Source organism: Zea mays, chromosome 1 (assembly GCF_902167145.1).
Source record: "Zea mays cultivar B73 chromosome 1, Zm-B73-REFERENCE-NAM-5.0, whole genome shotgun sequence".
Lineage (NCBI taxonomy): Eukaryota > Viridiplantae > Streptophyta > Magnoliopsida > Poales > Poaceae > Zea > Zea mays.
The window spans coordinates 227,425,553-227,440,559 of record NC_050096.1 but is presented as its reverse complement, the minus strand read 5'-3'; the positions used below and the strand labels follow the sequence as shown (position 1 = coordinate 227,440,559).

At 43.5% G+C, this 15,007-nt stretch overlaps 2 protein-coding genes across 2 annotated transcripts; one reads left to right on the top strand and one right to left on the bottom strand.

The window, feature by feature from the left end:
• Positions 1–3,698: 3,698 nt before the first annotated feature.
• On the top strand, positions 3,699–7,548 carry LOC100276113 (uncharacterized). Its single transcript, NM_001149982.2, has 3 exons — positions 3,699–3,976; positions 6,418–6,489; positions 7,005–7,548. The coding sequence occupies exons 1-3, from the start codon at positions 3,836–3,838 to the stop codon at positions 7,182–7,184; spliced, it is 393 nt and encodes a 130-aa protein (NP_001143454.1). The 5' UTR covers positions 3,699–3,835; the 3' UTR covers positions 7,185–7,548.
• A 4,407-nt stretch (positions 7,549–11,955) lies between these two features.
• LOC100281815 (uncharacterized) lies at positions 11,956–12,942 on the bottom strand. Its single transcript, NM_001368102.1, has one exon. It carries the CDS (start codon positions 12,849–12,851, stop codon positions 12,081–12,083), a length of 771 nt encoding a protein of 256 aa, NP_001355031.1. The 5' UTR covers positions 12,852–12,942; the 3' UTR covers positions 11,956–12,080.
• Positions 12,943–15,007: the final 2,065 nt, after the last annotated feature.

Sequence of the window (15,007 nt, the reverse complement as noted above, 5' to 3'; positions counted from 1 at the left end):
AAAAACTCATACCTGTGACGGGTATAAGATTTTGCCCAAACCCATACCCATGCGGGTTTCGGGTACCCAACGGGTTTCCCATACCCACTAACATCAACATAAAAAATAATAATCATGTAAATGACAATCAATACATTAATAAGCTAGCATAAAAGAAACAAGTGATAACTAATTTTAGCCTAAATTTTTTTACATGAAGTTTATTTCAATTAGAACATATTCAATTAATAATATTATGAGACATATTTATAAGTAATGTTGATTTTAAGGCGGGTTTTAAAAACCCATGGGTTTGCGGGTATGGGTAGTGGAAGAACAAACTCATGCCCACGTACCCGTTGGGTTTCCATTTGAACCCATTAACAAACCCATGGGTAAAGAAATTGACCCAAACCCATACCCTAATAGAGCAAAAACCCACCGGGTTTCGGGTAGCGGGTACCCATTGCCATCTCTAGTTGGTTCTCTTTTTCCTCACGCCAACACTAACGCCGGACAGAGACCGGCAACAGCAGCGGCACCGCAGATCTGTCTCTTTCCTTCTTACTCTCTCTCTCTCCCTGCAGGGAGTCTGGCTCTGCTGTTAAACTGTTTGGATCACTAGATTGGTAGGATAAAACTGAGTGAAGTTCAGTCACAAAATTGGCTTTGTTCTTATTCTTCATACCGGTTTTATGTTAGTGCCGTTACTATCTGTCTGCTTGAGTAATAACAACATATTGTATGGCACTGAATCATTTGGTGGATAACTAAAATGCGTGAACTTGGAAACGGCCTCGAACCAGGCTGCCTGTATATGCGTGGAGACATATACAATACAATATATTTAGCGAGGGCGTGATTTTAGTTTTTGTCTCCGTGTCTTGTTTTTACCAAGAGAGCAAGTTATGCTACTATATTTAGCAAAAACTATCAGAAGAGAGTATAACACATACTCAAATTGTCTGTTTTCTCACCATGGACGAGCCAAAAAATAGTTACCAGAATATTAATTTTTGAAGCAAAGAAATCAATACAAACAAATCAGCATCAGTTGTAAACGAGCTTTTAGGCTGGTGATTACATGTGGAGTGGCAATAGCAGTACAATTGAACATATAGAAATGTATGGTGGATTACTGAATTGCGTGGACTTGGAAACGACCTCGAACCAGGCTACCTGTATATGCGTGGAGAGGAACCCGCGAGGCTGTTCGGCGGAGCTTTACCAAGCTAATGGGGATCAGTGCACCGACTCCCATTACCATGTGTACGTGTGTTTGCGTGCTGCTACGACGACTACTTTCACGCACGCGCACACAGAAAACGTGATGCTACCACTCCATATGACTCTAAGATGTTTTGACATGGCTGTTCGGTTGCTTGCCAATAAAGAGTCACGTGGGCCGAAAGGAGAAATCATGAATAATAGAAAGCATTATATGGACATGCGTTTCTGGGTAAGTTTGTTTCCAATCATTAATGTATTAATATACAGTATCTACATCTAATCCTCATGTGGACATGTATATATATTGTCCAGAGAATGGTTGGTTTTGGTAAACTTCCAAAGTACCATCAGGATCCTACAGCAGGAGAGTTAGCCAAAACACTCGATTGTTGGCCATCAATGAATTATTATATCACGGGTTGTAGATATGTAAGTATGTGTTCATTTCGAATGTATTTATAAAGGACAGTTCTTTGCAATTCTAATGACTGATATTTTGCAGGTTCTTATGCCATGAAAATTCAACGGATGTCACACCCTTTTCGTAATAGATCATGTTAAAAAGCATGTGACTTTTATCGACTTTACACTGACTCAAGATTGATGTAAACACATGCCACACAAGAGGTTTGCGGAAGCGATTATCATGGTATCAAAGAAATATAAGATTGCTTACAACAAGAAATGTTCTGGATGAGCGAAGGATATATTTAAGTGGGAACATACAATTCAGACCAATGTTCCAATTGACTTAAGAGAGTATTTTCTTCGTACCACCTTCTCAACAATTTAATTTTTTTATGATAATCATTGTATAAAACATGGTTGTCTAAACATTATTCTATAAGTTTAATACCAGCTACCTTGTTCTACAAGCTATGACCATGTGGGGGAATGACAGACGAATGAAATTTGTTGGGGTGAGTGTAGTACGTTCGTTTTATGTTCAAAACATACATTCCAGCTACCTCGTTTTACAAGATAATATGTTTTGTTTTCTTATGTCTTTGTCTGTAGGATGCAAAGATTCTTCGAAGGAACTTTGTGATTAATTTGTTAAGTTATGAGGACAATTCGTGCCGATATGTCATCCCTGCAAACATACAACAGAGACTTATCGATATCGCTAAAAAGGATTAGTTGATTAGTGTACGGTTGTCGACACATTTGTCTGTAATTAAAAATTCTAAATTAACTTTTTAGAAATAATTTGTGTGATAATGATAATGTTTTCCACACGGATTTTGCATATTATAGTGATGTTTGTCGTTCTACATCAATGTTTCATACAAGTGTTTTACTTCCGTCGCAACACACGGGAACATACCTATAACAATATAACACACATATGTACATAAGTTATTGTGTTATTATACGGTTCCGTTGCAACGCACGGGCACTCACCTAGTAGAGGTATATGAAAGGAGTTCGACACTATGGAGGTGTAGACATCGATCAACGCTGATATGGACTTAAAGAACTCATTAGCAGCTACGTACACCAATTAAGATGTTTAAGGTAATGTCGTGAGGTACGAGGAAGCTTTGCCGTCGTTCTCCTCTTCTCAGCTCTCTCTCCTCTCTACCGTCGAGCGCTCTTCTTTCCCCCCTACTCCTCTCATTCTCCAAATGCACGAAATCTCCAAATGCATAATACAACTCTTTCTCCTTGATTCCATCCGGAGGCTAATGCCCGATTGAACTCCTGGACCGGGCCAGGCAACGAGCTCGCTGAGCTGCTATGGGACCACGATCGAGCGTTGTGGAGGCTCGTGTCCTTGGCGGTCTTCCCGTCCATGACCACAATGATGTTGTGTCATGGTTGCATTGTCCCGATAGCGATGGCGGCGACGACACGCCGCTTCTGTCGCAGTGTCATGGGAGTACTGTGTCGGGCTACTGTCTGAGTACCCGCGGCGGCCTCCCACGTCGCGCCCAACAAGCTGGCCCCACCAAGCGTCGTCGACGGAGGTGAGGGAGTCGTGAAATTCACCTTCTTCTCGCAACCCCTCAAGCGGCCATAGGCGGCGTCCGCTACCGCGACCACGCGAACAACCCCATCGAGTCCACCATGTTCGTCCAGACAGTAATGAAACCGGTTGCAGAGCACGACGTTGTTCTTCGGGCAGAGGATGGCATGGCTGTAGGTCGAGGAAAAGCGAGGGGAACTCATGGCCGGCGAGTCCGACATGTCTCCTCCCTCCTCCCAGGCGGACCGCAGCGAGATCTCGACGACACCCTGAGGGTGACGTGTTGAAGACGGCAGCCTCGCCAAGGACACTTATTCTCACGGTGGGAGATTAATCGGTGTCTACAACGGCTAATGAGGTTTTCATGTCTATACCAGCATTTTGCCACAGTCTACGCCTTTAAACTGTCGAAGCCCTTCTCTACGTCTCTATTTCGTCGAAACCAACTCTGTTATGTTTTATAATGACAAAAATCTCTAAGCGGAGTGTCATTTAATACAAGAGATACATCTTGCCCACCAACCAAACAAGCGTCGTCATTCATTTCCTCACTCAGCGAGGCTAGGCAAGCTGGCCGTCAAGCTCAGGCCGTCAGGCGATACAACTACAAGCCTACAGTGCCTACCCCTCCGCCGCCTAGAGAGAGAGAGGCCAGCGATGACGAAGACGACGCCGCCGGCGTTCGTGTACCGGATCAGCACGGCCGACGAGTGGGCGGAGTTTCAGCGCACGGGCGCCACCCTTGGAGGCGACCTCGACAGCTCCACCGGCTGCATCCATCTCAGCGACCTAAACCAGGTAACCCCACCTTAATATCAGGTTGATTTCTTACCTAAAATTTCCACAATCCGTAGGTTTGGGTTGCTCTTCTGTTCTTGAGTTGTACGGGACTTGGGATAAGTCATCCAGTTCTGGAATCTATGGCTTGGAGCAGGTCAACGTTGTCTGCAGATGTCATTCACTGCGCCATTAGTTTGCACTATGTAACTATGTTATTTCAGAATTTTAATCCATTATAGATGTGCTTTGTTGGTTACAGAACTCAGGGTAAATGTTGGCGGCATGTTTCTTTTCTTTATCCTTTTATATGCCCAGGTGCTCATAGTTAGATGGCACTGACAATTGATGCTATTTAGGGGAAAATATCATTTGTAATCAGTTATGTTTGTGCAATCGTGCAATAAAGCGATGTGATGCATCCAAACAAAATCCAACGGTGATCACTTGAAAACCTAGTAGCTATTTTACCTAAAATAGTATTTACCTTTGGATTTTGATTGGATACATCTAGTAGCTATTTTACCTAAAATAGTATTTACCGTTGGATTTTGATTGGGTACATCATATCGCTTAATTGCACCGACATGATTGATTGCACATGATATGTTCCCCTATTTAGGATGACTGTCAATTGACCATAAGACAATGCTAAATATGTATGGGAAAGTGCCGACCTGACTCTGGAAAATTAAGAAGGCCAATATGTATGGTTATGCCCTGTTGGTACACGAAAAATATTTTATTTCAATATGCGAACTGAAATAGAGTTTATAAATTTGATACTTACTCGGGAAAATAAAGAAGGCCAATAAACTAATAGGGACTAACTATGATGATTAGATCGATCTATCGTACCAATTGGGTCAATAGGTGGTTCCGATCCCATTGATCCATTTTATAGTTTGAGGCTGGCCTCTATGATCCATTGGTCTTGCTTTAGTGGGTCGGGTCAACTATCCAATGGGTCAACCTAGCCCATTCACATCCTTAGTATTTAAGATGCAGAGTATATTGGCTTTAGTTGTAAGCATGCTGGAGCCAGGAAATGCAGTAATACATTTCTTGTGCCCTGACTCAAAGGGGAGCCAAATTGTCCATTGACAATATGATAAAAACTAGCTTTATTATCAGGTTAATCAAAGTTTTGGTAAGCTAGCACTACTCGTTGGAGATAGATGGACCATGAGGCAGGGAAGCAAGATTAGAATATCTAGTTCTTTAGACGAACTGTTTAGAATTGCAAATATATACACAAACCTTCATTAATCTTTCTTAGCTAGAGGGGGAGAGGGCCCAGTATGCCTTCTACTGTGTATAGTATGATGCAATGTTGCAAATGGGTGTGCCTGCCAACTCATTTTGTATTTGTTTACTCTTATAACACTTTTTCCTTTTTATGGTAGCTTCTTTTTTTTCCCACCACGGCCTAAGCTGAATTTCATTACTTGAAAGAAACAAAATTACAAAAGTTTGTAGGGAAAAAACACAGCTAGCCTAAGGCAGACGCATTGAACTGAACACAAAGGGTTCATCCAACTGGCGTACCCCAATCTACGAAACCGAAGAGCATTTAAAACGCAACATATAACATCGCCCACAAAAAGCATCCAACCAAGCACAACATTACTAAACTTACTGCATGCTCATAGGGCACCAACAGCGCGCAGGCTGTGCCTAGGTTTCAGAGACCTCCGACCTCACAGCAAAACACTGATATCAGATGATTGCCATCTGGTTGTCGACTCCATCCATCAGGCCCTTGTGGTGAAAGTGCAGCGCCATCTTTAACACTTCTGCTCCATGCTTCAACTGCGCTGAGATCACATCCTTTTTCAGCCCTGGACAATATGTTAGCATTGAACTGATCAGACAAATGATTTCAGTAGGCTCCATCCTTTTGCCGTCAAAGCAGATGATAAGTTCCTTCTGTATTGAACTATTGATATATATTTTGCAAGACTGATATCTAACTGTTGTGAATTGTGCTATTCTAAAGAACAATTGGAATTGAAGTATGATTTAACTGAAATAATTAAAGTATGTAATTTTATTCTCTTAAAAAAATCTGCTGAGTGCTGATATATGTATATTATTGCACTCTATATGTTGTCCCAAATAATTGTTTGAATATCATTACTCAATCAGTAAGTACATTGTTTACTTATTGCCAACAATGTTAGAAACTTAAAATGTTAGTCTTTCCAGGTCCTGCAAGATTCGTGAATTCCATTATGTTTACTCAACATAATTCTGTCATTTCTATTCTTTATTTTTATATAATCAAAGCTGTATAATTTATCTTCAGATTTTACTTGTATGTGTTTTCGATGTGAGTTCCTTCGACTTTTCATGCTGTCGCTCTGTGTTTTCAATGTGAATTCCTTCCACTTTTCATGCTGTCACTCTTATATACTTTTTCTCGAGAACTGAAGATTGTTTAATTCTTGGGCCTGCTGAAGGTGAAGATGACTTTAAAAAACTTTTTCCTTGGAAGGAATGATCTGTACCTACTGCAAATTGATACTTTCAAGGTATATTTAAATCCTATCAATTGTTAATTTGTTACTTTCTAACTATTCTAGTATTTGCAACGATGCGGTGTCTGTTTTGTTGAATGTAGATCTAGAATGCTTTACTGCTCATTCTCATTACCTATTTTTGTGGAAGGTTGCATAGACACCACTGTTCTTAAGGCGTCGCCTAGGCGTCCAGGTGGTGGCCCAACGCCTAGGCGCCTTGCCCGCCTACCTCGCCTAGGCGTCCAGGCGGTGGTCCAACGCCTTGTCTCGCCTTACCGCTTTAAAAACCATGATAGACACAACACCAACACACAAGTTAATTATTTGTATGCCTACATGGATAAGAAAATGTCATGTTATTGCTGTTTGTATATTATAGCTCTGTCAACTTATAGTTCTCCATGTTCTCTCAGCAATGTGCCATTAATTATGTTCAGATAATAACTTATTGTGTATTGCGTACGGAGTCTCTGTATCACGTAATGAGTTTCATATGCTTGTTCTTTTTTTTTTCTTGTTTATCTTAGCTTGCAGATGGGTTAATTTATGAGCTAAGTGATGGTGATAACTATTTTCCTCATTTCTATGGCCCTGGTCGGAGCTTTGCACCTCTTCAACTAGATACTGTTGTGAAGGCAGACAAAATAGAGTTTGCAGACAATGATTTTACCTGTGGTCTACTTGATGGAAGTTATCTCCCAAGCTGATCTGTAGAGTCTCACCTTCATCTTAGCAATGCTCATTTGAGTTCTCTGCCAAAGGTTAGTGTTTAATATGTCTATATATGCAGAAGTCGGTCATATATTTGAGTGACAGATTGTACCATCCAGAATTTTCCACAGTTATTCATATACTTTCTGGTGGAAGATAAAATATGAAACTGTATGTAATTGACGCATCATGATGGATACGGATGTTCATTATGCTATAGCAAGTAGTACAATGTGTACTTGCTGTCATGTTACATCCAGTGCCTGGTTGCATAAACAATAAGCACTATATGTTACCTTGGGTAACATACTTGTAATAATGATATGAATTCAAAAGGAGAATGCCACTTCAATTGTTTTTCCATCTAATTTATGCTCGTGTTAAACTAGTAGATATTTTTGTACCCTTTAGATTCGAAATGCTTATTCTTTTATGAGAAATTTCTTTTTCCTATTCAGATTTGATACAATCGCAATTGACTATATCAATATATGCCCCAATAGTCTATTCAGCAATTTATGGATATGGACACATACTTGCAATTACATCTTGTTGGTTGTGATGCCGTGCTATCTTTTCCAGTGGCCAAACCTTGGAGAACAAAAAATCAGTACCGACTATTGCCTACATAAACCATCAAATACCATAGTGGTTACTGGGCGGTATGCAGTGACCTCATTAATGTTGATGTATTCTTAGTTCTAATGCATCCTTGGAGTTCCATGCACCCTTCTTAGAAAATTTCTAAAAGAACAAATAAAAAAAATAGCTAACCAGAGTAGGCTAAAACAATACCAGTAACCAAGCTGGTTACCAGCCATATCAGCTTACAGTGGTAAACTGTAGTGATCCAGTTTTCAAAATGTTCATAACCTGGTTCTGTGAATCCTTGACCACACCCTGCTTCCTTATGCATCCTCAATCCAGTGTAGTTTCCTTCAAGGCTTCAACATTTGTGATCCACTGATCCATGTGAACTCAACATTGCCTCGGTCGGTTCTAATACCAGGACATCTACTGCCAGCATGACCGATCTATTGAGATTGCAAGCCTTTCATGATCGTGATCCCATGCAGAACTGCCTCTGCCAACCTCTCAGTATTAGTGAATAATGCAAAAAAAAAACGAGTACTTTAGAAAATACTCACTGGCATTAGGAATCGCGGATATTTTTTGAAAACAAAAATAGTTGTGTACAAGTTCTTCTGGTGATTGCGTTGAGCCTTGCACATTATCATTGCAGCAGGTTGGTCCTAAACAGCTAAACTATATTAAGTCAACATGCAGTACTGTATACTCATCTAACTTGGAATAGTTAGATGCATGGCTTGAAATCGTTGATGCAAGAAATGGGCGCACCGCTGTGTTCGCTTCTTTGGTCGCCCCTACAGCTGCCAATTCAATGCTGGAATTGCTTTGGCGTGTATCTTATTAGGTTGCACGCACTAATCAATCCAACTCAAAAACATAAGTTGACAGAAAGATGAGACAATTCACTTACGGGCGTTTGGATCCCTTCATTTTAGAGGAATTGGAATTCACTCAATAAAATAACTTATTTAGTTTGTAATTTAACATTCTACCACTTTTCAAAGTCCAGATATAATTTTATCTCGAATTTATGGGGTGGAGAATGGAAAATGATTTTATGCATTACATGTCACCATTCGTCTTACTCCTATACAATAAAAATATAGCATATAAATATCGCTGTCATCTTGCTAATAATAGTATACAAATATATTTTGCATAAAACCAAATTAGTTTAATTGATATATGCCTAAATTACTATTATTAGAATAGAAAATTCAATTCCAATGACCTAAACGAGATATTATATTATATTCCAACACTTTTTCTCACGTCGAGCCTCTTTTGGGTCTTAGTCTTAGACGTGGAATACAACGACTTTACATTATAGACAGTATAATCTACAGTGTAAAGTACGGCTTTACTGAATATGACGAATGATGCCCCGTCTTATTGTCAACTCGCCGTATAACCTGTAATATCTAAGGAGTGCGAACTATGTAAGGAAGCAAAAGGCTTATTAACGGGCTATGTCAGTCGATCCTGAATTTGGAATTCGCCAACTGCGCTTGGTGTGTAACCAACGATTTCGTAGGCTATGTCGGTCTACCGGTAGAATTCCCTACTGTAACGTCCACGGATGTAGCCGCCGGCTGACATGTGGGCCCGACCATGGTCTAGTCTCATCTGGCAGCGACGGGGCGTTATGACAGAGGAGCCGCTCGCGTCGGTCGATATGCTTTAGTACGAGACCTCAAGTTACATATATCTTAGAGGTCAGCGATATGCTTTATTAGTACGTGGTTGTTTGGAAGAAAAAAAATCATACAAAGAAATAATGTATTTCAAAGTACCGTTCGTGCACGCGGTACTGTTTCGTATACGAATCCTACGTTGCCTAACCATCTGAGAACGCCAGGGTGCTGATTTTGACTTTTGGCACATGGGTACGGGATGGGCTACTTGGAGCAATCGTGGCTACACTCATCACAGTCGCGCGTGAGCGTGACAAGAAGAATAGTCTTCTCCGGTGTGTTTATGGGAACTTTTCGCTGCTGGACTTTTTCAACAGTTCGTGCACGTCTTCTAGAGTCCTTCATGTTGAGTTTGATTTTGTTGACTCCTTTTCGGAGCGCTAAACACTCAACAAGAACCGTGGCGGTACTCTCTGGTCAGGCGCGGACGGTCCGCGGCCTGGGGCCGGACGGTCCGCGACCTGGCCCAGGGGCTAAGGTCCTCTGCCTGACGGCCGGACGGTCCGCGCCCTGGAGGCCGGACGGTCCACGCGTACGCAGGGGCGGCGGAAGTCGCCGGCGGCGGCCTGGATCTCGCTCCCGGGAGGGACCCCGTCGGGGAGGAGAGATCCTAGGTGATGTCTAGCTCGGCAGGCCGACCTAGACTCTTCTAATCGGCGTAGAGTCGAAGAGAAGCGAGAATTTGGAGATCGAGAGGCTAAACCTAAACTAGACTAGAACTATTCATAAAATAAAATGCGAATTGTATTGATTGAAGATTCGATTGATGATTACAAATCGGCCGTATACCTCTCTATTTATAGAGGAGGGGGGTTGGACCCTTTACACAACTGAATTCCGAGCTAATTCCGCGAATCTAGCTAACAACCGTAGCACAAAACTCGGAACCCTAAACTGCTCTGCGCATGCGCGGACCGTCCGGCCCACAGGCGCGGACTGTCCGGACCGCGGACCGTCCGGCCTCAGGGCCGGACCGTCCGCCAGCTCAAAATGGTGTTCAACAGATCTCAAGTCAAATGCAGTCAGATGATCAGGTTTGATTACGTATTTCACGTCTTGGGGTCAGAAGCATAACAATCTGTTAGCTGTCGTTTTCCTTCCCATCTTGTACATAAAAGAAGGATGAGATCAGCATATGAACGAACCAATGTTTATCGGTACATCCTCGTCTCTGCAACCTACTAAACGAGATCCGATTTACTCTAACACAGTTAGTAGTAAGGAGAAGGTTGCCACCTCTATACTAAGTAGGCGTTTGAATGTACTAGAGATAATAGTAGTTAGTGGCTAAAATTAGCTAGAGACATTCAAACACCCTAACTAATAGTTCAGCTTTTGTGCTTCGGTTTGGTCCTGCTTTTGTGCGGCGTCTCTGTATTTTAAACCTCACCCCTCTAGGCCTTCCCTCTTTTTAATATAACAGATAGATCTCTTACCAGTTCGTTTTTTTAAAAAAGAGTGTCACTGCCATCGTAGACAGACTCTAACGCCAACAGTGTGAGTTCCTCGCTTCCATGGTGACCTGCGCTAATCCTAAAATTCGTTCTAGTGGCTAGAGTTATGGTCTCGCATACTATAGAGGATGACAGTGATATCAATGTCGATGTTTCATACTTAAACCCTAAACCTAATACTTAACCTAGAAAACACAAATCTTATTAGGGGGAGATTTGTTTTTCTTTTCTCCATGTACATGTTAATTTTCAAATTCATATTTTCTGAGGCGATTAATGATATCATAAGTTTATGTTTGAAAATCATGTTAATATTTTTTCATTTTACTTTTGTACCATTAAAGTTATTATCTAATCTCATATCTGACCTATCAAAATAATTATAAAAAGTCGTAATATATTTTTGTAGGCTAAATTACGATATTAGCTACTAACTAACAAAATTTGAACTGAAAATTTAGTTTGTACATAAAGAAATGAAAAAAGACAAAATTTGTTAAGTGGTAAATTGAACTAACTCAAAGGAGTGAAAGAGTAAAATGAACTAAAAATACTTTAGAGGTCATGTGAACATTGTCTATAGGTAAGAGGAGTAATTTGCTCTATTACTCATTTACTTGTTTTATAGTTTATGATGTGATGTTCTCGTTTTTACGTCCGATTTCGACCTGTTCGTTTTGGTTTGTTTCCGTCATCCTGCTAGTTCCTTTTTCGACCATGTTCTTGATGGTCTCGTTTCCCATTTCCGAAGCAAAATGTGAAAGTAAACACTGAAGAGAGGTTATCCTACCCGTTCGTTTTGATTCCTAATTATAACACCCTACATTAGAGCTTTGTGTAGTATCAGCTATTTATAGAGAAGGTAGGTCCATATTATTATTTTTTCAGTGACGAATAATATCACAATCTTCAACATCTATTTCAGGATACCTGGTGATGTTAGGCTTTAAGAAAAAAAAATACAATTCTATCATAACATCGCTGGTGAAATAGACTGTACAGGGAGGGACTTGGGAACGAAATCGATCCTTGAAATAAACACTTTTGCTGTATTTGATTCCCTTGGAATCTCGAACGTGAGCTCTGACACCGCAATTTACAGATTACAGGTGCAATTAAGCAAAAACTATGGAGTCACAGTAGCTATCTTGTGTTAGGAGTCAGAAATGAACGGGGACAGCTCGTATCTGAGGCTGCAGCTTCCGCCCAGCACCCTGGCGCCCTCCGGCGCCCGTCCCCTGGCCAGCAGCTGCGCAATGGCAGCCTCCAGGCAGGCCTTGCAGTCCCCGCCGGAGAGGTCCTTGGTGCACTGCACCATGGCGCGCAGCCTCTGCTGCTGGCCGACTGCAGCGTCCTCCTCCCCGGCGGCGAACAGCAGCGGCGAGAGGTACGCCGTCCTAGTGAGCCGCGTCAGCAGGCCGGCGACGACCTCGCGGCCGAGCTCGGCCGGCCTCGCGTCCCGGAGCGCCGCGACGGCGCGGTGGTCCCGGTCGACCTCGCCGAAGAAGGCGCGCGCGGAGTAGCGGAGCGTGCAGGCGTCGAGCCAGACGACGGCGTCCGTCCTGGACGCGCACAGGCGCCGCGCGTGGGCCCGCGCGGACCGGACGCACCGCGCGCACGCCGCGCGCGCCACGTCGCCGCGGCACAGCGCCAGGCCGTGCACGCGCGCGCCGCCGGCTCCGGCGCCCACCGTGGCGATGTCGAAGCCGCCGCCGGCGGCGGCCCTGGCCTCGAGGACGGACATGAGCCGGCGCAGGTTGCCCGCGAACGCGCTGTCTGCCGCGAAGGTCCCCGCGCCGGAGCACGACGCGGCGGGCGCGTTCGTCGTGGTCCAGGAGCCCGCCGCCTCCGTCGACGGCCAGGTGGAGGCGGCGGCGGCGGCGGCGGCAACGAGTGCCAGGAGGAATGCGGCTTGAGGAACCATGGCTGCTGCGCTGCGCTGGACGGCTGGAGAGGGAGACGGTATGGTCTTGGGTTGCAGGATAGGAGGGTGGAGAGAGCGACCAGGAGAGGCATCGTTTCCAAGTGACGGTGGCCGCATTATAAAGCAGCAGCAGCTAGCGTGCCATGCGCCGGTCGAGGTGGGAAGAAGAAGCCAAGATGGTGCGGGTTGAATTGAGACGGGCCAGCAGGCTACGAGTAGCGGAGTAGGGACGTGTTGAGCGTTGTTGTGGTTGGACCGCGGAAACGGAGAAACAGGCAGAGAGAGATAGGGGAAAGACAACTAGACAAGGCTCGGCGCCCGAATTTTTTGTAATTTAGCCCTTAAACAGAAGTAAAATCACGTTTAGACCTAAAAAAATTTTAAATGCAGTTTTGGACCCTTAGCTCGGCGCCATAGGCTATGGCGCTGAGCTCGGTGACGTGGCAGTCGTCGTGGCACCTAGCTCGGCGCCACAGATCTTGGCGCCGAGCTAGGAAATATCCGCGAAATCTCATTCTCTCTGCGCGTTTCTCTCAGTTCTCTCTGCGCAAAACTTCACCGCCGCCGTTCCCGACCGCACCGCCCGTTCGCCGTCCCGGCTCGCCGCCGGCCGCCCGCCCAGCTCCCTGCACCGGCTCGCCAACGGATTTCGCCGGCGCCGCCCCGGCTCGCGAGCTCGGCCGCCCGGAGCTCGGCCGTCCGGAGCTCGCCGCCGTCCGTCCGGAGCTCGGCCGTCCGGAGCTCGCCGTCCGGAGCTCGGCCGTCCGGAGCTCGCCGCAGTCGCCGTCCGTCGGCCACCGCGCGCTACGGTTGGCCACCGCCAGTTATTTTTTTTTAATTTCTTAGTTTACTAAATTCTTAGTGATTATATAGTTTAGTGTATTCTTAGTAAATTTCTTAGATTAATTTCTTAGTTTAGTAAATTCTTAGTGATTATATAGTTTAGTGTATTCTTAGTAAATTTCTTAGATTAATTTCTTAGTTTATTAAATTCTTAGTTTAGTAAATTTCTTAGTTTAGTGTTTAGTAAATTCTTAGTGATTATATAGTTAGGATTTTGTTTAGCGCATTGATATTACATGTTTTCTGTGTTGGCAACCATCGTGTTGTCGTTTATTCGCAGGTTCTATAAACATCACTTTACAGGGGAGGTGCTGCCAAATTTTTTACTGACAATTGGTTTTTTTGTACGTAGGTGTTCGTCCGACTTGACCTTCTTCACCGTTAGCTGGACTCGTACGCGTTCTCAGGTATACATAGTTTTCGTACATTATTTATAGATTATGTAATTTCGTTTGATGTGTTCATTTAATATTTACTGTATAGTTATTAGTTAATATATATTTATTACTTAGTAAGTTAGTAGGCTTAAGTATGTAGCCATTATTGAGTTAGTAATCCATTTTTGCAATAGATGGACAGCCTAGTAACACTATACCATGGAGGAAGGGTGGAGATAGATGCTTATGGGAGTGTTACTTTTGATGGTATGAAGATCGTGACCATGTTGTTCGTTGAAAGACCATCTTTTGACCAGCTTTTGGCTCGAGCTTGTGAGGAGATTAGTTGCGACATAAACGACCCTAGAATATCAATTCAGGGTTTGTTGTCCCATATTACATATGGAACAGTTGTCCGACGGTTGATCTCCATTAACTCAGAAGATGATTGGGTGATATATTTAAAAATTATGAAGACGATGGTTCCACCATGTTTGGATGTGGTTGTTCAAAAGTTACCTGTTAGTCATTGCGAAGGTCCAGTCGGGTTATCTCCACAAATGCCAAATGCATCTCGTATTGAAGCTCCTTTGGTAGAGCTTCATGAAGAAGTCGTTGTTGTGCCCGATGCTCAATCGGGTCCGCACGAGTATGGGATTTCTCGTCCTATTCCCGGCGTTTGTGGGGCTTCTAATGCGGTGGTACCCCCCAAGAGATCCCATTGACCCAGGATCCAGTTGACGATCATCCTAGTAAGTGTCTTCGACACATTGTTCGTATCCATCATTATTTCGTTTGATTAGACTTTTTAATGTGGTTTTTCTTGCTCCGACCCGATGCAGGATCTCCACATATCAATAATGCTGATGTTCAGATTGATGTGCCTATGTCATATAATATGGACAACATATGCAGGGCATCCAATAGTGTTGATGT

Excerpts from the sequence above, each read along its gene's own strand:
- LOC100281815 (NM_001368102.1), bottom strand. The coding sequence starts at position 12,851 with ATGGTTCCTCAAGCCGCATTCCTCCTGGCACTCGTTGCCGCCGCCGCC.
- LOC100276113 (NM_001149982.2), top strand. The coding sequence starts at position 3,836 with ATGACGAAGACGACGCCGCCGGCGTTCGTGTACCGGATCAGCACGGCC. Across the intron at positions 3,977-6,417 it reads ATCTCAGCGACCTAAACCAG|GTGAAGATGACTTTAAAAAA; the intron begins GTAACCCCACCT and ends GGCCTGCTGAAG. Across the intron at positions 6,490-7,004 it reads TGCAAATTGATACTTTCAAG|CTTGCAGATGGGTTAATTTA; the intron begins GTATATTTAAAT and ends TGTTTATCTTAG.